Source organism: Chanodichthys erythropterus, chromosome 9 (assembly GCF_024489055.1).
Source record: "Chanodichthys erythropterus isolate Z2021 chromosome 9, ASM2448905v1, whole genome shotgun sequence".
NCBI classification, from domain to species: domain Eukaryota; kingdom Metazoa; phylum Chordata; class Actinopteri; order Cypriniformes; family Xenocyprididae; genus Chanodichthys; species Chanodichthys erythropterus.
In genome coordinates, this window is record NC_090229.1 from 20,911,627 (window position 1) to 20,937,089 (window position 25,463).

At 36.4% G+C, this 25,463-nt stretch overlaps 2 protein-coding genes across 3 annotated transcripts; both read left to right on the top strand.

Moving 5' to 3' along the window:
• The first annotated feature begins 261 nt into the window (after positions 1-261).
• Positions 262-3,261, top strand: lamtor5 (late endosomal/lysosomal adaptor, MAPK and MTOR activator 5). Its single transcript, XM_067393787.1, has 4 exons — positions 262-418; positions 503-564; positions 2,644-2,761; positions 2,944-3,261. Exons 1-4 carry the CDS (start codon positions 384-386, stop codon positions 3,002-3,004), a joined length of 276 nt encoding a protein of 91 aa, XP_067249888.1. The 5' UTR covers positions 262-383; the 3' UTR covers positions 3,005-3,261.
• A 919-nt stretch (positions 3,262-4,180) lies between these two features.
• slc16a4 (solute carrier family 16 member 4) lies at positions 4,181-24,503 on the top strand. Of its 2 annotated transcripts, XM_067393788.1 has the most exons (11): positions 4,181-4,492; positions 5,067-5,187; positions 6,110-6,220; positions 9,383-9,515; positions 9,625-9,757; positions 9,835-9,978; positions 10,068-10,229; positions 12,014-12,589; positions 17,785-17,996; positions 21,829-21,922; positions 22,848-24,503. In XM_067393788.1, exons 3-11 carry the CDS (start codon positions 6,198-6,200, stop codon positions 23,051-23,053), a joined length of 1,683 nt encoding a protein of 560 aa, XP_067249889.1. In that variant the 5' UTR covers positions 4,181-4,492; positions 5,067-5,187; positions 6,110-6,197; the 3' UTR covers positions 23,054-24,503. The 2 variants fall into 2 exon arrangements, with proteins under 2 accessions (XP_067249889.1, XP_067249890.1); XM_067393789.1 differs by lacking the exon at positions 5,067-5,187.
• Positions 24,504-25,463: the final 960 nt, after the last annotated feature.

Here is a 25,463-nt window from a genome sequence, read left to right on the forward strand (position 1 = left end):
TGGTCTTAAACCATTTTGGTCCAGCAAAACAACATCTAACAGCATGTTAATTGTTCAGTTCTCCTGTCATACGTCTGCTACACTGCATCAGATTGACTTAAATGTTTATTTGACCCAAAACACATATTTCATTACAGGCTACATTGAGAGTGTTTAGCTGCTAACAATATTTTCCTATTTACTGACAAGACTGACTTGAGCTAGATGGCGCTAGATCATTTTCGCTTTGTGTTTTTTCCTTAGAGGCCGCCGTAGTGTTCAAGTCGCATGTTAGGATGTCAGCTGACATTCCGGAAGTAGGTAAAATAATAACTGTCGCTGCCCTTCCCTTCACAATATTTACTCTTTTCTGGTTATTTAACAGCGTTATTTAAGTCGCTGTTATGGAGGGTGCGCTGGAGCAGCATCTTGATGATACGTACGTTAAAAAAAGTATCGTTCTTTATCAAGTGTTATATTTATTTTATGTGTTGCTTTACTAATCTGTGTTTTCTTACACTAGGATGAAAAATCCTGCCATTGTTGGGGTTTTGTGCACAGACGCTCAAGGCCATAATCTAGGATGTAAGTATCGTTCTGTCTCATTCATCCACAAGGTCATGATGACAGTAACGACTGTATCTGCGTAGTTTACGTTACATGTCCATTTTTTCCCCCAGCTAAATCAGCAGCATTCATTTTTGGTTAATATTTACATAAGTGTACAAGGGAAAGTGTAGTTGGACCAGTAGAAAATTAGAAGTTTTTAACGTTTGTTCAGTTTACTTCCATAAAATTGGGGACATTATGACTATTCAAAATGGACAACTTTACATCAGGGTTGTTATCAATAACTCGAACTAAAATTATTAAAAACGTATGTGTTGATTGAAATAAAAAACAAAAAAATAAGTATTAAATTTAATTGAACGAAAATTAGAAATGCTGCTCAGGCAACTAACTTTATTAAATTTAAGTTTGAATTTTTACTAAAACTAGAAATACATAAACTTGGCAAAACTGAAATTAAAAAAAAAATCCTTAATTGTAATATAAAAAAATAATAAAAATGACAAAATATAAAACAAACAAATTAAAATAAAAAAAATTAAAAACTGAAATTATAAAAATTAAAGCTAATTGAAAATATTAATAAAGCAATAGTAGTAAAATAACGTTGCTTTACATTTTTTTTATGTTGTTTCACTAATAAAGGAAGGGAAATAGTATATGGAAGCTTGTCTCCGTCATGGAATTAAAAAAAATATTTTTATATCTTGCAATTTGGACTTTATAACTCACAATTGCAAGTTTATATCTCAGAATTGTGAAATTCTGGAAAAGTTTGGAAACATTATGTTTTTTGATTGTGTTTTTGAAATAAGTCTCTTATGCTCACCAAGTTTGCATTTATTTAATCCAAAAAACAGTAAAAACTGTAATATTGTGAAATACTGTTACAAATTAAAAGATCTGTTTTCTTTTTGAATATATTTTAAAATGTAATTTACAATGCTGAATTTTCAGCATCATTACTCCAGTCTTCAGTTTTCACACGATCCTTCAGAAATCATTCTAATATGCTGATTTGGTGCTCAAGAATGATTTTTTATTATCAATGTTGAAAACAGTTGTGCTGCTTAATATTTTTGTGGAAATGGTGATATTTTTTCAGGATTCTCTGATGAATAGAAAGTTCAATGAACAGCATTTATTTGCTTTTATTACATTCATTTATTACATTTATTAATTTATTTATTAAATGGAAATCTTTCGTAACATTATAAATGTCTTCACTGTCACTTTTGATCAATGTAATGTATCCTTGATGAATAAAAGTATTTATTTCTCTATCTTTTTTTTTAATCTTACCACAAATTTTTGAATGGTAGCAAAAACAATACATAAACCTAAAACAATGTTTTCAACATTGATGGTAATAATAAATGTTTCTTGAGCATCAAATAAGTATATTAGAATGATTTCTGAAGGATTATGTGACAGTGAAGACTGGAGTAATAATATTAATAATAATTGTAATAATATTTCACAATATTATTGAAATTGAAATGCACTTTTATACCCAAAGGGAAATTTGTCTTGGATTCAAGGTGCAATTACATTGTACATTTACTGAAAATGCAACAATACATAACAATAAAAAAACTCCTATAAAAACACAAGTCCCTATATCTACCGTTAAGATAACTTGCATTTAACATTTTAATTGAGGTATCTATAAATTTATTTTTTTTAAAACAGTTGTACCAACACACTGGTAATTTGTACCATCTTCCAGAGGGCAACAATTCATACTCTGTGTGATATGTGAAGTGGGTCAGCTAAAATTGTATGTGCTTGCCAAAGAACCGAATGTTCATACAATGATTTAAAGGGCTGATGTTCCTTTTTCCCTATGATCTTCATTTGCTTGAACCGGAAGGTTACCAAACCATACTGTAATGCCATATCTAATTATGCTCTCTATAGCTGCCTGATAAAATAAACACATATTTTCTGGTCCACTCTATAAATCCTAAGACAATCTCTGCTGCACACAAGAGCAAATTGAACAATATAGAATTAAACCATTAAACATATTGTTTAATAAAATATAGGAGAATGTATTGTTACTGTAAACTTCTTGAATGTTTTAATCTCTAGGCCGTGGCTCGCTCTCTGATGAACATGGAGGAATTGTGTCTGTACTGGCCAAGCAAGCTGCTTCTCTAACCAAAGATCCCACAGACTTCCCTACTGTGTGCCTGGAGTCTGACTGTGGGTAAGAAGCTTCTGGGATCTTGATTAAGCTTAATTTTGAGAGAGAACAAGGAACAATAAAAACTCTAGATCTTAAAGGCTTAGTATCCTCCTCCTAAAGTTTATTGTAAAGTGACTTATAATACTTTTTTCAGCCGCTTTTTAAGTATTAATTGGGAAACTTTTGTAATTCTGTCATTGCAGGAACATTTTGGTGAGAACACATGGAACAATTACACTGGCTGTGCATAAGATGGCATCATGAAGTCTGTTTGTATCTAATTTTCAGATATCGAATGTGTGCAGTGTTTTTAAACATCATTACTTTGAGTTTGAAAAGCTTTAACGGTCTATTGTCAGCAACATAGAAGATTAATGACTGGCTGAGATCACATCTTCCATCATATCAGATGTTTGTATTCCGTGGTTAATCACTAATTTCTTTTCCAATATTTGTATGTATTTACTGCTTTTTTGGTCAAACAATATTGTTTCCCGTTAATAAATTGTTATTTAAGGAAACTAATTCTGACTGTGTCTAATTTGCACATCCGTAAAAGGTGCTTTAGTTGAAGTACCATAGTGTGTCAGAAGGGGGCAGTAGTTGTAACACAGTTGTAAAATAATCAAATCAGAGCAAAAGCGTTTTCATTCAGTAAGTATTTTATAGAGAACAGTTTAAAGTTCATTATGTAAACTATGAGAAAGCCTTTTAAAACGAGGCATCTTTAATTATTAGTATTGTTTTTAGGAATAACAGAAATGTATTATCCCTATACCTTTTTCTTTGTTTGTTTGGGTTGTACTGGAGAGTGCAGAGAATTCATCATTAGTCTTATTTTTGTCATGCTCTCCAGTCTGAAGATTGCTGAACTTCTTTATCAGTCACTCTGGCCAGTCATGAAGCCTTCCAGTCTAGAGTTTATTGGCCAAGTTTGCAGTTAATATGAAAACATTCAATATGTATACAAAGTACACAGCACGAATGCTAAGAAATCAAGCTAAGTAGTTTTTGTCCCATTCGGTATCTGTAATGTAGCTATTATTTGTAGCCTAATGTTTTGTAGATGTTCTGAATGTAACTTTTTTGAAGCACAAAAACAGTAACGTTTACTTAGGACTAAATGTTCATATCTACATCTTTCAGGACAGTCTGTCATTCATTACTGTCTGTTTACTTGTGTTGTTCTAACAGCCTCAAAGATTAACCTGCTGCCTTCAACGTTTTAAGGGCCTGAGCATCTCACATACTGCCTTTAGGCTTTTCCCCCACATGGTGATATATCTGTATAGCCTACCTAATTTGCCCTTGAAGCAATCACAGTGTAGTAACCTCTTTCAAATAGCCACAGTCCAGGAAAGCCTCTGAAATTAGTTCCACTTCAATACTTGGCTACTAGGTTCCGGTCACATGGTCGTTTAATGCACTAGGGGCTAGTATTTGGCTCTGCACGGCCTGAGCGTATTGCGTCCGATCTGTGCCAGTCCGAGGGGTCAGATGTGACCCCCGAGAGACTCATAGACTAGGGGCAAACTTTCAGAAAGTAAAAGAAATCAAGCACAGGGAGTCCAGCCATGTTCAGGGATGACTTTGATAAGACATACCACCACATAGGAGGAGCTGTCACCGGGGAATCCACGGATGTTGCCCGCAGCACAGCTGCAGATGCGCGCATTAGGAAACGTCTACTCAAATCAAGTCTTAACAAGTAAAATCTGGAATAAACGGACAGATATCGTTTCGGGAAATATGGTAAGTCCTTATTTTCGTCGCCAACCATTGAATTTATATAATGGTCCTTGACAATTCACAGAATAAATTGATTGCCGATAAATTTGCAGACATGTCACAAGTCTAATTACAAGTAGGCGAAGTTTAACTTTTTGATATGCTATATTGTCAATTCGTTTTATAGCGAATGGGATGTTTTTAATTTAGTATTATTTTGATTAATTTCTGTGTTCGGTAAGTCATAAAATAGAATATGAGCTAGATCTTCTACTTTTCAAATTTGTTTACTTTTAAAAATTAACAGTCGAATCATTGTAAGTTAGCAAATGTAATGCGTTTTCACTCTTTTGTTAATTAATTAATTTGATAAAAAAAAATTATAAGAAACAATGCGTTTCTTATAATAAATATAAGAAACGCATTGTTAATAAATAACGACAGTTAGCCTATTTGGGATGAACTTTTTTTAGTGTTTCCAAGTCACAAGAGAAAAGTAAAACCTGACATGTTTTATCGGAACATGAAGCATTGATCATACAACCATACAATGCCGGAGGTTTGATCACGGTGTTTTTTCATCGACTGTTATCGATAGGTGTAAAGTACTGCACTCCAGTAGCGCGCATTCACATGAACGCCGCTGGGCTCGCGCGAACCACACTCGAGCGCTATGCGGCTGCGGACAGCGCGCGACAGCATCAGCTCTGGCTTTTGGGGTAAGTGCATAAGTGCAACACCCTCGTGATTTTCTTTACTCCTTTGTGTCATGGTATAGGATTATGAACTAAGTTTTTAGACGTTTAACTATATAACCGCACTGCTAGTTGCCGTCGATATTTGAGGATGATCTCGTTGCAGACAGTGTGGGATGTCCTGAACGGAGCGTTCCCAGTGTGAATCTTCAAAGCCTTTCACAAACATTTGTTTAAAAAAAAAAAAAGTTAGGAGTCACGCGGCCTGTTTTCATTTATGGCAATGGCAGTGCATCAATTAAGTGATGATGTATCATAATTAATAGATGCACTTTCTTCCAAAGTTAGAATATGCTCTGTTATTCTTACTCAAACCTACTACATTGTTATAAGTTATGTATGTGTATTGTAGAATCTAAATGTTTGATGTGAAGACACTGGTAGGCAATGTGTGGAAATGTACTTCTGTGAATGTATGTGTTTAGAAAACATTACAGTAAATCAATGGAGAGGTCAAAGGATTTCCCTCCCCTGGCTGTAATGTCACAATGACAAGACTGCATTTGCAGATTCATCAAATAAGTGAGATGTATAGATTTAATTCTAATTCTCACTTGAACTGAGATAATATAACTAATTAAAAAGGACCAAATCCAACACAAGAAAAAAGTGTCCACAGTCACAGGGGTGTAAAGTTTCACACAGGTATGCCAATACTACAGTGTTTTAAAATTCTGAGCCAAAAGCAGAACTCTTGACTTTTCACCTCAAAAGTCACTGCAGTTAAGGCTTGCGATAATGAATGTAAGATTAACTGTGTCAAGCGTCTGTCGGCATGCATGGAAACTGTGTTATTTTAACACACACCTTGAACACCCAATGATTAAAGGTTATTGTGAGGGGAAGATCCAAAACACAGTAAGTTATAACAGAGTTTGTGTAACAGGTTCGTCAAATACGGGATCTGCAAGTTGAGCTTCATGCAGAAGATGACACAGAGTAAATAAGGCCCTTCGTTTTCCTGTGCAACAACTATGCTGCCAAAAGAGCAACACTGGTGAGTCTGCAATTCACTGTCCTTTTATTTATTCATTATTGTTCTGACAGAATTGCTCTAACATTATTGATTGATTTTGTGAATTTCATATTATTGTCATCATCCAAAACTCTACTTCCCATGTAAGTGACTCTAAAATTGAATGCATTGTTGCATATTTAGGTGTTTTGTTCAGTTTCTGCTCTGTGAACAAGTTGAGAAAAAAACATATAGAATTAAATTGCATAATATTAAAGATATACATATAAAAGGAAAAGAAAAACAAAGATAAAAGAAGATATATAATGTTGAAAGTCTTTTTTCGCGTATTACCCAAAATTATGAGATCAAAAACAGGGGGTGTATTCACAAAACTTTTTCTCTTTATCTACTCACACAAGTTTGGAACTACTTGAGGATGACTAAATGATGACAGAATATAAATTTTTGGGTGATCTGTCCTTTTAAAACAAAGCGATCAGTTCGATATGACTGACATGTAACTGATATTTACAAAGCACATACTAGGACTTATCTTATTGCTCACTCAATTGCTGCTTAGGGCAGTTCCCAAAAATGCAATTAGCGCTGGATTTTTAAGAGGCTTTTGAGTGAAAGTGTGGAGGGTGAGGAACAAGGTGGATCGTAGTCTTCCGCAGTACCTCTCTAATACAACTTCCTGCATTTACCCTTGAACCGAAGCATTCACACTTGTGATCTTGCATACATGCATGCATCCAAGCACACACACATGTACAAACACACTCCGGGGTGGCCCGTGGTATGCACATGGAAGAAAATGTTTTCACTTACAACACACTGGCCCAATTCATTGCTCTGTAATCCTCTAAGCAGTTTCTGCATGCTTTAGCCTCGCCACTTGTCTGTCTTCTCTTGAAGAAACAGCCAACTGCTTGAGCGTTATGTACAAGACAAACCACATATTTTCTTTTTGACATCGTAAGCTATGAATTTCCAGAATAGTAAAGGGATAGTAAGTTAGATATAAGTTAGATAAAGGGATACTTCATTCAACAAAGAACATTTTCTTGTCATTTACTTCAGAACTTGTAGGAAAACACAAAAGGAGTTAGCAGAATGTCCAAGCTGCTCTTTTCCATACAATGAAAGTGAATGGTGACCATGACTTCAGTTAATAAAGCATTACATTTTTAGTCTCATGTAAAGCTATCAAATCTTACTTCTATGAGGTTTAAATGGAGTGCCTTTTGGAGCTTGGTCCCTATCCACTTTTACTGCAGTGATACTGTATGTCCAATAGCAGCTTAAATATTATCCTAAATGTCCCATTTTTTATGTTCCATGAATAAAAGAAAGAAAATCAGACAGGTTTGAAATAAAATAAGGGTCAGTAAATGAGTACATTTTTTGTGAACTTATAATATATAATTCTATACAGTTGTGTGTATGGTAAATATGCACACATACATTTTAAGATCAGCAAATTTCATCTGGAACCACCTGAGGTGCTGACTTTGATTGCTCTGTATTTATAGTTGAGCAAACATTTATCTCTGAAATATTTCAAAGGATCCACCACCTCTGCACAGGAACTCTCCGTTCGGTTAACTTTCTGCCAGGTGTTTGTTTGAATGAACCCGATATCCTTTGACTGTTCTTTTGCTCAGTCTCTCTGTGTCATTTTGAACACTGTACTAAATACACATTGTTTTCAGCTGTATCAGCTGTAAATAAAGAGGTCTCGGGCCTAGATCCAAAACACTTCACATCATACTGATCACCAGATTAAATCAGTGGCATTCTCTTGTTTACTCAAAATGTAACCACTGTAAACTGAATAACCCATGGTACTACTGATGTCATCATAATCCACTACCTCTTGGAACAGAAAATATTTAACAGATATCCTTGGAACACACCACATTATGCTGTCGATACTGTATTTGGGTCCAGTGCAAAAGAGATAAAAGAGTGACAGGAGGTGAAATTATAAATTAACTCTAACATATGGGGAAATTGTTTTAGATTACCTTATAAATCTACAGCAAAAAAAAAAAAAAAAGAAAGAAAGTTGTCTTTGTTTTAATTGAACCTGTAGATGTAATAAGTGATAAATTACCTAATGTGTTCACAAAAGCCTTTTTATCTGTAAGTGGTTGTATGTTTCATAAAATGAACAGGGGCAATATTTAGCCTCGTTCAGACTGTCAGTCCACATTTGATTTTTATGCATATCCGATCATGTTTAGCAAGTGTGAACAAATCTGTTTTGAGCCACATTCAAATGTGGTTTGAAATCCTATTCAAATTACATTTCCGTTTGACTGCTCTAATTGGATTTTGTACAGTTTACGTAGCTTTCTCGCGGCATGTAAAATGCGTAAAAAACGTAAACATGCCTGACATTGTTAAAGGTGCCCTAGAATCAGAATTTGAATTTTCCTCGGCATAGTTGAATAACAAGAGTTCAGTACATGGAAAAGACATACATTGAGTTTCAAACCCCATTGTTTCCTCCTTCTTATGTAAATCTCATTTGTTTAAAAGACTTCCGGAAAACACTCGGATCTCAACATAACACCGACTGTTACATAACAGTCGGGATCATTAATATGTATGACCCCAATATTTGCATAATGCCAGCCCATTCGACGCATTAGACATGGAAAGGCAGTATTAACGGCTGGATCTGTGCACAGACTAGGTAAGCAAGCAAGTTTCCTTGTTTCTGCAGCAACTTTCAGCATGTTTGCTTTAACAATGTCTGACGTTTACATTTTATGTGGGGAAAAAAGTGACATAAACCACACAAAATCTGATTAGAGGAGTCAGACTGAAACAGATTTCCATAAATGTGAACAGAATTTGAATTCAAACCAAATATGAATGTAGCTCAAAACAGATTCGTAAAAATTGCATTTTATGTGTTTTTTTTTTTTTTTTTTTTACTGTTCACGTTTTCTAAATGTGATCAGATTCCAATCAGACATACACAAAAATCGAATTTGGACTGACAGTCAGAATGAGGCTATAGATCACATTCTAATCAGATACAAAAATAATTGGATTTGGACTGACAGTGTGAACAGTCTACATGGTCTCATATTACTTGATTTTATGAAACTTTATCACTCACTGGTTCAAGTGGATGTATTGTATTAAGAGTATTAAATATATCAAGTGGATGTTGTGATGTTCTAGTGATGGCAAGGCTGCCAAAACCTTGTGCAATGAAGAAAAAGCCAAGGCCATGAAGAATGAAAAGAAGGAGGTTGTGTACGTGGATCCACCAGATGGCGGTTGGGGTTGGATGGTGGTTCTGCATTGTTTCCTGGTATGTCATGCATACCACTTTTATAGACTTTGATTTGAGCTTCTTTGTTATAAAACTGATTTTTTTTTTGTACTGAGCTAAACAGTTGAATCTTCTGGTGTCTTTTCAGGTGAACGTGTTGGTGATGGGTACATTGAAGAGCTTTGGGATCTTCTTTGTGGCACTGCAGGATGAGTTTGGAGGCTCGTCCGAGAGCATCAGCTGGATTGGATCCATAATGTCCAGCCTCAGGCTCTCCGGAGGTACGGTCACCATAGCAACCATCTTCAATCCAAAGAGTCAATATGACAGGTCATGAACTTTATTTGTGACCCGTTAGGTCCGTTGGCCTCGGTGGCCTGTGCCAAGCTGGGGAACAGGGTTACCTCCATAGTGGGGGCGCTTTTCGTCAGCGCTGGCTTTCTTTCCAGCATATTTGCCCCCAGCGTGATCTACCTTTACATTAGTATGGGGATAGTTGTTGGTGAGTATTTTGTTTTGTTTTATAAATCAAAGTTAAACATTGGAGTGTTATCATGCAAAAAGTCATTTACAAAACTTTGATCTTTCCAGGTCTCGGGTTTGCTCTTCTTTATCAGGCCACATCTGTTGTAACAGTGACCTATTTCCGAAAGAGGCTGGCAACTGCATATTCTATTGGACGCTCTGGCATGGGTTTGACCTTTGCCCTAGCTCCTTTCACTCAGCTGCTATTGGATCAGTATGCTTGGCAAGGTAATTGGCTTTTGGCTACATTATTATGAAATTTGTAATGAAATATCAGTATACATATTTAACTGAAATTCATATTATTATTTCATTACTATTTCAAATATTTTTCTCTGATAGCAAAGTTAAATTTTCAGAAGTCATTACTCCAGTTTTTAGTGTCAAGTGATTCTTCAGAAATCATTCTAATATGCTTATTTGAGGCTCAAGAAACATTTGTTCTTTTGAATTGAAAATACACCCAATGGAAACACATAAATTTCGCAAAAACTCCCATATATGGAAAAAAAAGTACGCTTGCATGAGGTGGATTTTCAGGCTATTTTGCAAAACTGCAATGGAAACTTTTTTTGCATTTACAGGTCACCTGGCGTACATAAACGTTGATCATTCTTTTAAGATGGCGCGGTATGTTTGAACTTAAAGGTGCCCAAGAACATGTTTTCAAAAGATGTAATATAAGTCTTAGGTGTCCCCTGAATGTGTCTGTGAAGTTTCAGCTCAAAATACCCCATAGATTTTTTATTTTATTTTTTTAACTGCCTATTTTGGGGCATCATTATAAACGCACTGATTTATGCAGCGCGACCCCTTTAAATCTCATGCTCTCCGCCCACGGAGCTCGCGCTTGCCTTAAACAGCTATAAACAAAGTTCAAACAGCTAATATAACCCTCAAAATGGATCTTTACAAAGTGTTCGTCATGCAACATGTCTAATCGTGTAAGTATGGTATTTAATTGGATGTTTACATTGATTCTGCATGAGTTTGATTGTGTTCCGTGGCTAACGGCTAATGCTACACTGTTGGAGAGATTTATAAAGAATGAAGTTGTGTTTATGAATTATACAGACTGCAAGTGTTTAAAAAATGAAAATAATGAAGACTCTTGTCTCTGTGAATACAGTAAGAAACGATGGTAACTTTAACCACATTTAACAGTACATTAGCAACATGCTAACAAAACATTTAGAAAGGCAATTTACAAATATCACTAAAAATATCATGATATCATGGATCATGTCAGTTATTATTGCTCCATCTGCCATTTTTCGCTATTGTCCTTGCTTACTTACCTAGTCTAATGCCTTTCATAATGTTGGGAACATGGGCTGGCATATGCAAATATTGGGGGCGTACACCCCGACTGTTACATAACAGTCTGTGTTATGTTGAGATTCGCCTGTTCTTCAGAGGTCTTTTAAACAAATTAGATTTATATAAGGAGGAAACAAAGGAGTTTGAGACTCACTGTATGTCATTTCCATGTACTGAACTCTTGTTATTCAACTATGCTGAGGTAAATTCAATTTTTGAATCTAGGTCACCTTTAAGATGAGACAGAGTTCTTTATTAAACTCATAAAAGACAAAATAATTGCAGAAATACTGGGTTCTACACAACAAAGAAATGCCACAATTTATCAAGAACTTATAGGGAAGCAGATAGGAGGGAGAAACACCCAGAAACACCTCATATGTGGTCGCTCCCAAGTATAAGGGGCTTTCTTTGCCATTAATGGTTGGATAACAGGCCAACATCTCCTTTGATTAAAAATAATGGCTAGTGCAGTGGCTGTTATATACTTAAACCTACTAACATCTGTTGCCATGATTTTTGGAAAGACTTATCGCGAGAAGAAAAAAAAAAAGTTTTATTCCCATAACATTGGTTAATGGAAACACCGTCTTAACGCAATAGCTTTTTATTGACATTTAGAAAATATCGCTTAAGTTGTTCAATTCTGTAATGGAAACCTGGCTACTGACTGTTTTTTGTTCTGTCTTTAGGAGCTCTGTTGATTTTGGGAGGCCTGATGCTGAACCTTGTGGCTTCTGGGATGCTTTTGCGGCCCATTAACATCAGACCTCCAGCTTCTCCCATGTCAAACTCCACCCTTCATGAGGCTGGATCTGAGAAAGATCCTCTTAAGAACAATATGAATGGCAGCACGCCTGTGTCCAATGGCACTTCCAAAATGGACAGCTCTTCCCCCAATCACAGGGACACACTTATAATAGAGAACCCGGCTCATGAGCAGAGCACTCTTCCGCATCTGGATCTCAAAACATCCGTCCAGAATGGAGTGAATGGAACAGACAGCAGCCAAATTAAAACGTCCCCTGAGATGAATGGGGTTTCTCCTGTGGATGCATTACTTGAGAACAGCAAAACAGAAAAACTTACTGAAAACCCCCAGAAAATACTGGACTTCTCACTGTTAAAGAACCCTTTCTTTTGCATCTACACCTGGTCACTAGTCTTCAGTCAGCTGGCTTATTTTATTCCTTACTTCCATTTGTCTGCAAGGGCCCGGAACCTGGGCATCGACCCCATGGATGCTTCCTTCATCATTTCTGTGGCTGGTGAGTCGTATTACCTTTGACCAACCTATGTAACACTAGAGTTTTGTTTTTCCATCGTCATCTATTTTAAGTATAAAGTGCTTTTTACACAATTAATTTTGCATTAGCAGGGGAAAATATATATGAAGGGTTGGTGACAAAGGTTACATGATCTACATTCTAATTACAAAGTTACCTATTGCATAAAAAAGTCCTCTAGTCAGCATGTTTGTTATTGCTGTTCTCTGGCTGCAACAGTTCAATTGTACACTAATAATGTGTAACAGTAGAAGAAATCAATAGGACACAGGCACTGCTGAGCTATGCTGAGGAAAATGAAAAGACAAAAAAAACATGTCAGTGCTAGTGGACAGCGTGTCATTAGCGGTGCCAGAGAACTGATTTTTTTCTGGCTTCATCAGTGCCATATTCCTGGAAAGCCATAAAGCCGTACCTGAGAGATGCACTACGGCCATTGTTCTTTACAGCAAGATATGCTGTAATATGGGCTTTAAAGGGTTGATGCAAATGCAGCCAACTTCACATTAATTATTTGTGAGCAGTTTAAAATCTGCAGTGTTATGCAATGAGTGCTCTTACATAAATAATGAACTTTGGCCCAGTGGCTAAAACTAGAGGGCTTGTAAGTGCCCTATCAAAAATGCCATAGTGAATAAAAGAGTTGACTCAAACATGCTTTTTTTTTATTATGTACATTTCTGCACCAAAAGATAATAGTATCGACATCACTCCACCCCCGGACTCAATACACCCCATCACACACCCCCACCCCCCAACAAGCTGTCTGGGTATGTAGTAAACGCTGATTGGGCCTCTCTGTTCTTTTGTCGGTTTTAATGTGTTGGGCCCTATTTTAATTTTTAATATTATTATACCCCATGCAGTTTCCTTATTACGATTGGGAATGCACTGATATTGAATTTCTGACCGATATGATAAACTGATGGGTGTTTTCATGTTATAGCCAATAACTAATAAATGGCCAGTAATAAAATTATTAACTATTTTGTTCAAATAAATTGCTATTGAGTATTCCTACTTTATACAGTAAGCCAAAAAGTCACTTTTTAGAGTCACACCTAAAAGTGTATGAATGCCTCTGAATTATTTAACAAAATATCAAACCAGATAGCATCTATTTTAAATACAGCACAAGCACACATTTCAAGCAAAGCATTTAAATTCATGAATCACTGAAAAAATGGCTTAAAGGGAACGGTTTAGCATAATTTATTCACAGATGCCATTTGTTTTTATATTTTTAATTGTCCAAATACTCTTTGAAGCCACTGTATTTCATTTATTTTTCAGTCATGTTTTACTGTCAAGTTTGCCTGATTTAAGCTGTCAAAAAAACTTAAAAAAATCTAAAAAATTGCTAGTACGTTTCACAAATAATTACAAAGAAACAGCAAGTAACATATTGAAATTTTGATGTAGAAACACTGAAATAGCATTTTCTTTTAAAGCAGAACTAAGTAACTTTTTTTACCTTCATAAATAGTTTTCTAAGTCCTTTAATTGACCTGTAGTGGTCTGTTTGAGTCGTGCACTAACACCCTCTGGCACGTCTACGCCAAAAAACAAGTTGAGCTGCGCCGACCCGACACAATCTTGCCTCATGTTCACATTCACGCGAGAGTGACAAAATGCTTTACGGTAATTCAAAAACAATGTATATATTGTGACTTTATAAGACAATTTTGAAAATTAACCACCTCCATCGAGATTTCTTGTACTGTATTTGCAAAACTACTGCGCTGGTAAGTCATTGTAGTCCAGAGCTGCGCTTGGAGTATTTACGACAGTGTGATTCACTGAAGGAACCTGTAGGGGGAGCTTCGCAAATCTTACTGAGTTCCGCTTTAAAACGTACTCCAATAATTTACCATTTTCCTGGCTGTTTCAAGTCTTGTTTTACTTACAACTCATCATTTTAAAATAAATAAGTTTTGCTACGGTTACGCGTGTCGTTTACACTACACCAGCATTTTCAAACCTCGTAAATGGAGACCCTGTTTCAGTTTGAAAAACTAAAAAAACATTTTTTAATACCGCAGCTGCCTACAAGAGGCAACTGTTTACACTTGCACACGCATGTCCAGTGAACGGTCACGTGACATGTGTTTTCGGCCATGTAGTGTAGATGGAGATCTGAAATGCTGTCAAAAAGCCAGTGTAGACGAGGATTGTTTTCATTTTAAAACAAAAATGCACTAGTGTAAACAGGGCCTAAGTGCTGGGAATTTAAAGTGCACTTTTTCTTTTTGGAATTTTCAGTGTGAATATACTACTCACATATTCCTAACGTCTCCTTTCCCCCACCCCCACTTTGCAGTTTTCACATCATACAGGGTGAACAAGGAACTAAAGCTCACCTCCTCGTGGCAGGTCACACACAGTCGGTGAGCTGAGGGAAGTCGCTAAGCAACAGTCCAAGTAGCTGACGCGAGGCTTGGTAGTTCTGTGCCCAGTTCTGAAGTGCCTGACATTGTGTGGCTTGCCACTGAGGCAGCAATGCGGACAAAAGAGAGCGAGGAGACGAGCCAAACACGTTTTGTGTTTTAATGAGCTAGTAGCGATCGGACATGCATTTGGGCTCTCTGTACCTCAGTGAGGGCCTATTGTCCATCTTTGATGTAGTGGGGACATTGCATTCGTCCAGTCCTTTTGTCTTCACTGAGTGAAGTACACAAAGACACAAACACCTGTCACATGCCCGATTACCCTGGTGAAAATCCCCCTATACACTACGGAGTTTTGTGGACTAGGCACCTCCATTTAAAGGCAGTTTGCTACTTTCTGTCACTGAGATTTTGTATAGAAGTTTCATTGTGCAAAGCTTGACAGGAACAGCTGTGAAACTCAATGGCCCAGCTGGGATTTAAACACACAAACAACGCACAAAATGTCTTCGGGTCCAAGCGGGGCACACCAGGATGTCACCTTTCGTGGCGCACCGAGGACACGCAAACATTGAGCAGCTGTTTTGTTTTATGTCTGGCCAGCGATAAATGACCCCATATGTGCATGAACTGCAGCATTAGCTCAATCCATCAGTTCTATTTGAGTTGGTCAGTATGGTTGACCAAGCCAACACTTCTCGGCTTTTGTGTAAACATACATTACCTGATAGGTTATGAATGAATTACAGAATAAATATGATCTAATATTTGGGGCATATGTGCATTTTTTATGCATTCAATAAACTGTGGCAGCATACATGTCAGCAGTGAGTGTCACACTTTGGATCTGTTGTGTATGAATCTGCAATAGTGCTGCCTCAGGTCTTTTCCTAGACTGTTCAATAAAGCTCTGCAGTACATGGACACATAATCACAACTGCGGAACAGACAACAGCAAATGCAACAAGCACTCAATTCTTTGTACAGCATGCCACAAAATAACTAAGCTGTTATCATTACTTCTGTTCCCCTTGTGTCAATCTTTGAACTAAAAAACAGATTGTGCCAGCAAAATTGTTTATATATATATATATATATATATAATATATATATATATATATATATATATATATATGTGTGTGTGTGTGTGTGTATATATTATATACTGTATATATGAGCAAAGGCAGCTGTGAAAATAAATTATATTACTTTTGGTCTTTCATTAAAAAAAAAAAAAAAATTCTAACCTGTCGATTGGTTGATTGGAAGTTCTTAATTATTGCCCTGACAGTGGAAATGGGGATTTTCAATGTGTTATCTTTTTTCTTATAGCCATTTTCTATTTTGTGAAGCTGAACATCAGAACTATATTCTTTGGTTTTACTCATTGTGATGAATGATTACAGGAATTTGGCCTTTGTGTTATCTCATGTTTATACTCCTGTGGAACAGGAAGTTGTGGCTGGACAATTTCATGTTCATGAACACCCTAGTGTGCTAAAAAATGTAAATATGAATGGGAATATACTTCAGAAATATTTTACTCATAGAAAAATTCTAGGGGTGCCAATAATTGTGGCCAACATATATTGGAGAAAAACATTTATTTCATTATGTGATTTCCCCCCACTTTCAATTGTTGTACTTAAATGAAAGGTTAAAATTTTATGAATTTTTTGAACGAAAGATCAAAAGGATAAACAATGCAGATTTATTTTCACAGCTGCCTTTGCTCATATTTACTAAGGGTGCCAATATATTAATATTAAATATTAATACAAACTGTTTTCTATTTTGTTACTCCATTACTTACAGTCTTCATTCTAATATGATGATTTGATGCTCAAGAAACATTTCTTATTATTAATATTATCAATGTTGAACACAGTTTTGCTGCTTAATATTTTGGTAGAAACCGTGATACATTTTTTCAGGATTCTTTAATGAATAGGAAGTTCAAAAGAACAACATTTATTTATAATAGAAATATTTTGTAATGTTATAAAAGTTGTGATGCATCTTTGCTAAATAGAAATATTGATTTCTTTAATTCTTTCAAACGAAAATGATTGAATTAATGACTTGAACTATATACACAATTCATTTAGATCACTTTCATTATACTTTTATGTTGCTTTTTTGTCATTTTGGACCTTGGCAGAAAGAAGTCCTCATTAACATACAGAAAAGCGGTCAAACAGGTTTGGTTTAGCATGAGGTTGAGGTTGCTTACAATTTCTGAAACTCTACACACAAAAACACAAAACATACACCCAAGATGCAAAACATCACGCATCTCTTGCAAAAACAAGTGTATCTTTCAAAACTATGTTAACTACGTTAAATGGTGTTTTTGCATTGTAACTATACACACAAACCATCAAATGATTAGCCATATACACGTCAAACACACAGATGTGAAAAATGTAAAACAGTACTATATTGTGTCTTTTGCTTGTTAAGTGTACAGTGGAGTGTACAGAAGTTTGTCATAGCACTCACCTGTACACATACAAGCTGCAGTGATTGGCATTTTAAAAAAAGAAACAACCTGCAGCTATTGCATGCCTGATAGCAAAAGCAAAAAGTAAAAAAAAAAAAAAAAAAAGAAAAACTTTTCATTACTGCATAACTTCAAAACTTACTCATAAAGGTGTGGCCAATTGTGCTCAAAGCTGCTAGTGGCTTAATATAATACTTCAATACTGTATAAGCATGAAACCTTTGAAGAATCCAACACTAAGTGGTCCATTTTCAGTCCATCAGTTCAGTGTCTTTTCTGTCTCACAGGTATAACAGAGACGGTGGCCCAACTTGCATCTGGTTGGGTGACAGACAGAAATCTGGTTCACAAATATCACTACCATAAGGCCTACCTGATCCTGTGTGGTGTGGTCAATCTTCTCTCCCCTCTGGCCACCTCGTACATCTTGCTTATGGTCTACGCTGTCTTCTTTGCCATCTTTTGTGGAGGGTACATGGCCCTACTACTTCCTGTGCTGGTGAGTACTGGCAGGCCTGGGCATGTGGTATTGTCACAACAAAGAAAGTCTTGCAAAGATCTAGCATAAACTGAGTAGTTATGATATGAATATTACAGTTTTTTACAATTGCTTGAAGCCATTTCTTAATACTTAGGTCACTTTTTAAAACACTTCACACAGTGAACACAACATCAGTCTGTTTGAGTTGAACTATGAATCATTTGTCAATACTTTGGAACAAAATGCATTCAATGAAGACATTTTTCAAATTTCATGAATTATTTTCTCACTCCGACACAAACACCACCAAAACTCTTATGTACATACAGGACAATTTGCACGTTTAAATACTTAAACTTAAGTTCAAAACTTAAAAATGATATCATGACACAGCAATTTTCTGCATTAATACCATATTAAAATCAATTCTGAATCTAAAAAATGAAATATTATCAAAACAATTAGATGTAGCTGAACAACTACATAGGTGATTTCATTACCATCTATACAAAATGGGACAACTTAGGAATAATTTTATACTGGAATGTACTGATAGTGATATACATTTTGTATAGATAGTAATGAAACCGAATGCAATAATATCATAGTGTAAAACTATTATATTTATTAAAAGTATTAAATGGATGCTGCCTTATTGGGAGATTAAAAACCCTCCCTACATCTTCCCCTAACCCTGCCCAATAAACACTTTTAATATTATTAAACACTCGCCTCAGTATATTTCCACTTTTAGAACATTATTTTCATTTTTATTGAAAATAAATGCGAGCTCGGCAAAAGGCGGATTCGAACCCGATTCGATCGCATTAAAAGCTAGGTCTGTGTTAGATCAAAATCTCAATAATAGGTAGAATATTTGTAATCCCAGTCATCAGTTAAGAAACAGGCACCTCAACCCCTGTGGCAGCAGCAGCGCCAGGCCTCGGGAGAATGACCAAGCAGACACAGATCAAGTGTGGTACAAAGCATTCTCAGATTTATTCAGGAAGAAGGGTCATATTTATAGACACAGGTCAAACAACAATCTCCAGCATCCAATCATACGACTTAAGAATCAATAGACACTCAACACTGAACTGACTCGAGCTGAATAACAACTGTCTTTACAGCACAATTTGAATTTGTCTCATATTTGAGAACGTTTTGCATCATTTTTATTTTCCTGTATATTACTGTGACAATATGTATTTCAAAACAATATGTATTTATTAAAGCACTATATAAATACGGGTGACTTGACTTGACATGACTTGACATGGATGGGCTGGCAGGGTTTGAGGACATCCTAAGGCTGATTGCTGCTTCCTTCGCTTTTATTACATGTGCTCACGAAAAGGTCTCAGTGCATTTCTAAGTATTGAGACATTGAGTTCTTGTGCTGTATACTGTGCAGGGCAGTGTAAGGTGAGAGGGATAGATTGACAGGCAGCACTGCAGTACACCCGTTCCTCTGGAAGGAATCTTAGGTTTTACCTTTCAAATATTTTTACAACCTATGGAAAAATCTCAGTGAACCAGATAGGCCGAGTTAGTGTTTAAAAAGACCCTGGGGGGAAAGTGGTCTGTTGCAAACAGGCATAGACATTAAATGAGTATTGCTTGTTGAATTTTAAAAAGTAGTTATGTTGAATATTGCTTTAAAATAACAGAAAAGGCAAATAGTGATTTTTTTTGTGTGATCTCCCTGACTCTTAAGAAAGCAGAAACCAAATATGAAAATACCATTTGTGTCAACACATGCCTGACTGTGATATGAAAATCAGCTGTTCTGTTATGATAGAATTACTGAATTTCAGTGATGTGATGTGACATGTAGCAAAGTATGGTGTCCCATACCCGGAATTTGTGCTCTGCATTCACACAAGTGCACACACACACCCTGAACAGTGGGCAACCATTTTTGCTGCGGTGCCGGGGAGCGATTGAGGGTTTGGTATCTTTCTCATTTCCTGCCGGTACTGAGACTCAACCCCGCGACCTTCGGGTTACAAGTTTGACTCTCTAACCATTAGGCCACAGCTGCCCCATTAATGAGTAAACGTTAAAGAATTATCTCCATTACAGCAATGTTTCATACTGTATAGTGCTGCAAATGTCCTTAAAAATATATATATACACTTCCATTCAAAAGTTTGGAGTCGATATAAGATTTTTATTCAGCAAAGATGTATTAAACTGATGACATTAAAGAAGTCACTGTTCGATACCTACCTCGGTTTTGGGGTCACGGTTCAAAATAAATTCAAAACATTTACGATTCAATATTACACTTCTTCAAGAAATCACAGAAAGATGAGCAAGAAGGAGAAAAAGAGCCTGCTTCACCTTTCCATGAGGAGGCAGCAAGTGAAGCGGCACCTGAGGCTTCCCAGAAAGGAACATAGTGTGGCCCAGATCCGGCCCACATCTGGTACATGTGGATTACACACGGACCAGATGTGGGCCGGATCTCGGCCACACTCTGTTGCTGTCAGGGTTCCCATTTCCAGGACACGCATATTTCATCACTGGACTATAGTAATTAGACTTCCACGAGTCACGACACAAATCGGCACAATGGCAAATTATTTTGTCTCATAGTGGAAACAACGTAAAAACATTTTATGGTCATACAATAAAGACATCAAAACTGTAAAGGGTCGTTTTTTTTTGTTGTTTTTTATACCAATGTTTTGTTTCGTAATACAAACCCGATTCTAAAAAAGTTGGGACACTACAAATTGTGAATAAAAAAGGAATGCAAGAATTTACAAATCTCATAAACTTATATTTTATTCACAATAGAATATAGATAACATATCAAATGTTGAAAGCGAGACATTTTGAAATGTCATGCCAAATATTGGCTCATTTTGGATTTCATGAGAGCTACACATTCCAAAAACATTGGGAAAGGTAGCAATAAGAGGCCGGAAAAGTTAAAAGTACATATAAGGAACAGCTGGAGGACCAATTTGCAAATTATTAGGTCAATTGGCAACATGATTGGGTATAAAAAGAGCGGCAGTGTGTCTCGGAAGTCAAGATGGGCAGAGGATCACCAATTGGAAGGTGGATCCCCAGGGAAGACCTTGCATTTTCCAACATGACAATGCCAGACCACATACTGCATCAATTACAACATCATGGCTGCGTAGAAGAAGGATCCGGGTACTGAAATGGCCAGCCTGCAGTCCAGATCTTTCACCCATAGAAAACATTAGGCGCATTATAAAGAGGAAGATGCGACAAAGAAGACAGTTGAGCAACTAGAAGCCTGTATTAGACAAGAATGGGACAACATTCCTATTCCTAAACTTGAGTAACTTGTCTCCTCAGTCCCCAGACGTTTGCAGACTGTTATAAAAAGAAGAGGGGATGCCACACAGAGATAAACATGGCCTTCCCAACTTTTTTGAGATGTGTTGATGCCATGAAATTTAAAATCAACTTATTTTTCCCTTTAAAATGATACATTTTCTCAGTTTAAACATTTGATATGTCATCTATGTTGTATTCTGAATAAAATATCGAAATGTGAAACTTCCACATCATTGCATTCTGTTTTTATTCACAATTTGTACAGTGTCCCAACTTTTTTGGAATCAGGTTTGTAAAAACAAAGCATTGTGCATTTGTAAATTTAAAGAAAACGCAAGATTCCGTCCCGGTTTCCTTTCCGTGAAGTTATTGGAGTGTCACAAAAATGAATCAAAACTCAGTGTATAGGCTACTAGCAAGCTCTTGCATGCCATCTGAACTCTTGCTTTAGGTTGGTTCGTAGATCGTCATAATCTGTCATACATCATCTGTTATACATATCATTCATTTTCCTTTCTGTGTTTTCCAGGTGGACTTGGTGGGTTCTGAAAAGCTGAACAACTCGATGGGGTTCTCAATGTTCTTTGTGGGGCTTGGCTGTCTCACAGGTCCTCCTCTGGCAGGTATGTGGAGTTTGGATGAGCTCCAAGACTAGATCATAGAAGCGATGAACATCAATAGATAGATGTCTTGATGTCTCATGAAAATAACCAAAGTCTTGGCCAGTCATGATAATGTTTAAGAGAAGCTTGCTTCTGTGTGTGTGGCTTGAGGGACACTGGGGTCATATAGTTTCCTATTTCAATTTAAGTGGGTTACAAATGTGAGACATGTTAACCCATCTAAAATTAGGATAACCTGTCTGGTTAGATTTAAAGCATTTTGAACTAGACAAGTACCTATTTTTTTCCTAATATGCAGTATCTGGCACCTTTTCATCATCATTTATTGCTGTACAAAAACCTTTAGGCTACTTTCAGGATTATAGAACAGATATTTATTTGTCTTATTTGCTGCTATTTATTAGCAATGCATAGTATTATATAATATAGAAATAAATACCAATACAGAATGTAGAACAGCTGCAAAGTGAGGTACAATTCTTGGAAATACTAGTCTTGCAGAGGGGCCTCTTTAGGAAGGCGAGTATAGACCTTGCCCTGAACTCTGTAACACAGTTATGCTAACATGAACCATCTTGTCAGGGCCCCCTTCCACAATCCCCCCGCCTACCAAAAATAATGAGCAGCCAGGGAAGCAAAACTGATTTTTCTACCCTACCCAAGGCCTTTCCGGACTTGACCCGCTGCTGCTTGCGTAGTGAAAACAACCCGTCGTTTTAAAAGCGGATCCAGTCAGAAAACAGGTGTGGGAGATTCTGGGGTGGAAAGTGAAGAAAGTTTTCTCCATCTGTCCATCGTTAGTTTACTGACTGTTCTCAAATGTATCATGCAAGGGAAAATTAAAGTAAAACAAAGTCTTCATTGACCTCTATTTAAGGAAAACATTCCTTTGCTAACAGTTTAATATATGCGTTTTGTCCCGAAGGCTTCCTGTACGACTACACTCAGACCTACGACTGCTCCTTCTACCTGGCAGGTGTTTGTTACCTGTTATCATCGGTTTCTCTGTTCCTCGAGCCTCTGGCGAGACGCTGGCAAGCCCGAAAGAAACGGCTGGAGACACTAAACGAAGAATTGATGTGGAGTAACGGCTGTTTCTGCCCGGCGCCTCAGAGGAATGGTGTTGTATAATAAAGGAATAAACTCAAAGCCATTTTACTTTCCACCATGTCATGTGGTTCACCCTCTGAGGGCTGATCGGAAGGGGACCTGACCTGAACATTTGGTAGGACCACAAGGTGGCAAGCAAATGAATGTGCATTTGAATAAAGAGACCAATAAATTAATGCTTGAGGACACTACAATGCAAACTATATTGTTAGTGGGTGAATACGAATGGATTTTGTTGAATTGGTTTGATATTTAAACAAATAGTAAGTTCCCCTCACCATCAATCTTTAATGACAATCAGATCAGTACAAGAACAAAATGAGGAGACTTCATCACCATAAGCATTTAATTTCCAGCACATCATCAATCTGGATCTTCCTTCATTAGAAAGTTACTCAAACGCTTCCACTGACATGATTGAAAATTTGTGTGTATCACATGACACATTTTTACTCACTTAGGCAAATATACTAGAACTGAAATAAGAATATTTTGTCAGATTGTGATGGGTCTATGCAATAAGCCTAAGATGGCTGCTTCCTCTGTGAGCCCCCATTTTGAGTCTTTAATGCCTGTTCATGTCCGTTAATGTGTTTTTGTTTCAATGTATCAGTTGCTATTAAGCTGTGTAAAGGACTACATAAGGGCACAATGACGGAAAAACACAGATTTTGTTTTGCCGTTGGTGCCCCAACTGGAAGACATTTTGGGGCAGAATATTCCAGACATGAACTTTTTTTTTCTCGCTGGTGCCAAATCAGTCACACTGTCATTCACTACTGACAACAACCAAGAGTTTTTCTGGAACAAACTGCTGCATGAATACAAGTGAATATTCTTCTGATGCTAATGAGCCAAGTGTTGCAAGAATTAGGTCAATTGGCTTGTGGGTTCATGTGTACCTGTACAAGAGGCCCAGATGGTGAGCATTTATGTGGAGAGTTTCTCTAAAATGCAAATCCTTTATACTTGTTGTCATTTTTATTTTTTAGGCTTTTGTTTTGCTGAGTAATCTACAGTGCACTATGTTTATCACCACTATTTGCCTTTATACACAATGACTGTGCAAAATATCCTGTGATGAGAGCCAAAGATGCAATAGAAATATAATTTATCAATGTATGCATTTGAATATGTCGTTTGTTTATAGAAATACAATCTAGTTACTGCTCACACATTACAGTTCTCCCAAGTAGTTCTGCGTGAGCTGTTGCCCTCTAGAGGCATTAACGATGTACTGCTACTGGAATGTTGTATCAATTAACAGGCAATCCATGTTCTGGAATGTCTAGTTCTTTCCTTTCATCAGCCAAGTAATGACAAACTATTAGGAAAGTATTTCCTAACAAGAATGAGCATGACACACACAACTTCTACAGTTTAACAAATAAGCACATCACAAAGATAAGAACAGTATGCTATACTCTGGCCACTGAAATGTTTTTTTTTTTTTTTTTTTTAGTTTTTTTTTAACAGAAAGCATTTCTTTTATCACTCTTAATTGTTTAATGAAAGCCAGGTTCTTTGAAGAAATTAGAAGTGTTTTGGTAATGTATAAATTGTTTGAAAACTCGACAGTTAAGGGGACACAATAACACTATTATCGTCAATGACAGACCAGCTATTCTGTACTGTAAGTGATTTTGTAATTGTATGGAAATGTGATAGCATTATGCTGGTATTGGGTTTATTAGCTGAACGTTTTTTTTTTTTTTTTTACTGTTTCTGGAGGTTTTGAATAATTATTTTGCTGACAATGCTCACAACTGTTAAGATTTACATGACTGCAATTAAAGCCAGCAGTAAATTTGACAAAGCCATTTGGTTTTCTGTAAATCATTTGTTGATACCGGAGAGATTATGTTCTTGTTCTCCATGAAGAAAATAGATACTTTGAAAATGCAACTGTCTGAAGTACATTAATTATCTTACTTATTAGCTTTTTGAAAAAAAAAAAGATTGCATTTTCATGTGTAACATCAAAATACTGCACAAAATGGTGTAAAAATATCTTTATTGTGAACACTGAATGTAGTACATACAACAATGGTGAGCAGCATTTTTAATGCATCATTCCAAGACATTAATCTAATATGAAAATATGTCAAATATTGTATTACAAGGAAGCATTAGAACACATTAGTATCAGTATGAACCTACTCAATTCTGAAGTATGAGAAAAAAATTACTTGCAAAAAAATGCTTCAATTAACTAGTACTTACAGAAATGTGAGCCGTGATGAGACACTATTTTCGTGTTTAAGCGCTGATGGATGATTACCCACAATGCAACACTGATGTTCTGTAGACACCAAAAACATGTGTAGGAACAACTCATTAATTACATGCAAAAGAAAACATGAATAATTCATCAAAGGCTTATAATCAATAACAAACCATCTAACTGTTTCATCGGAAGTCGTCCGGCTGT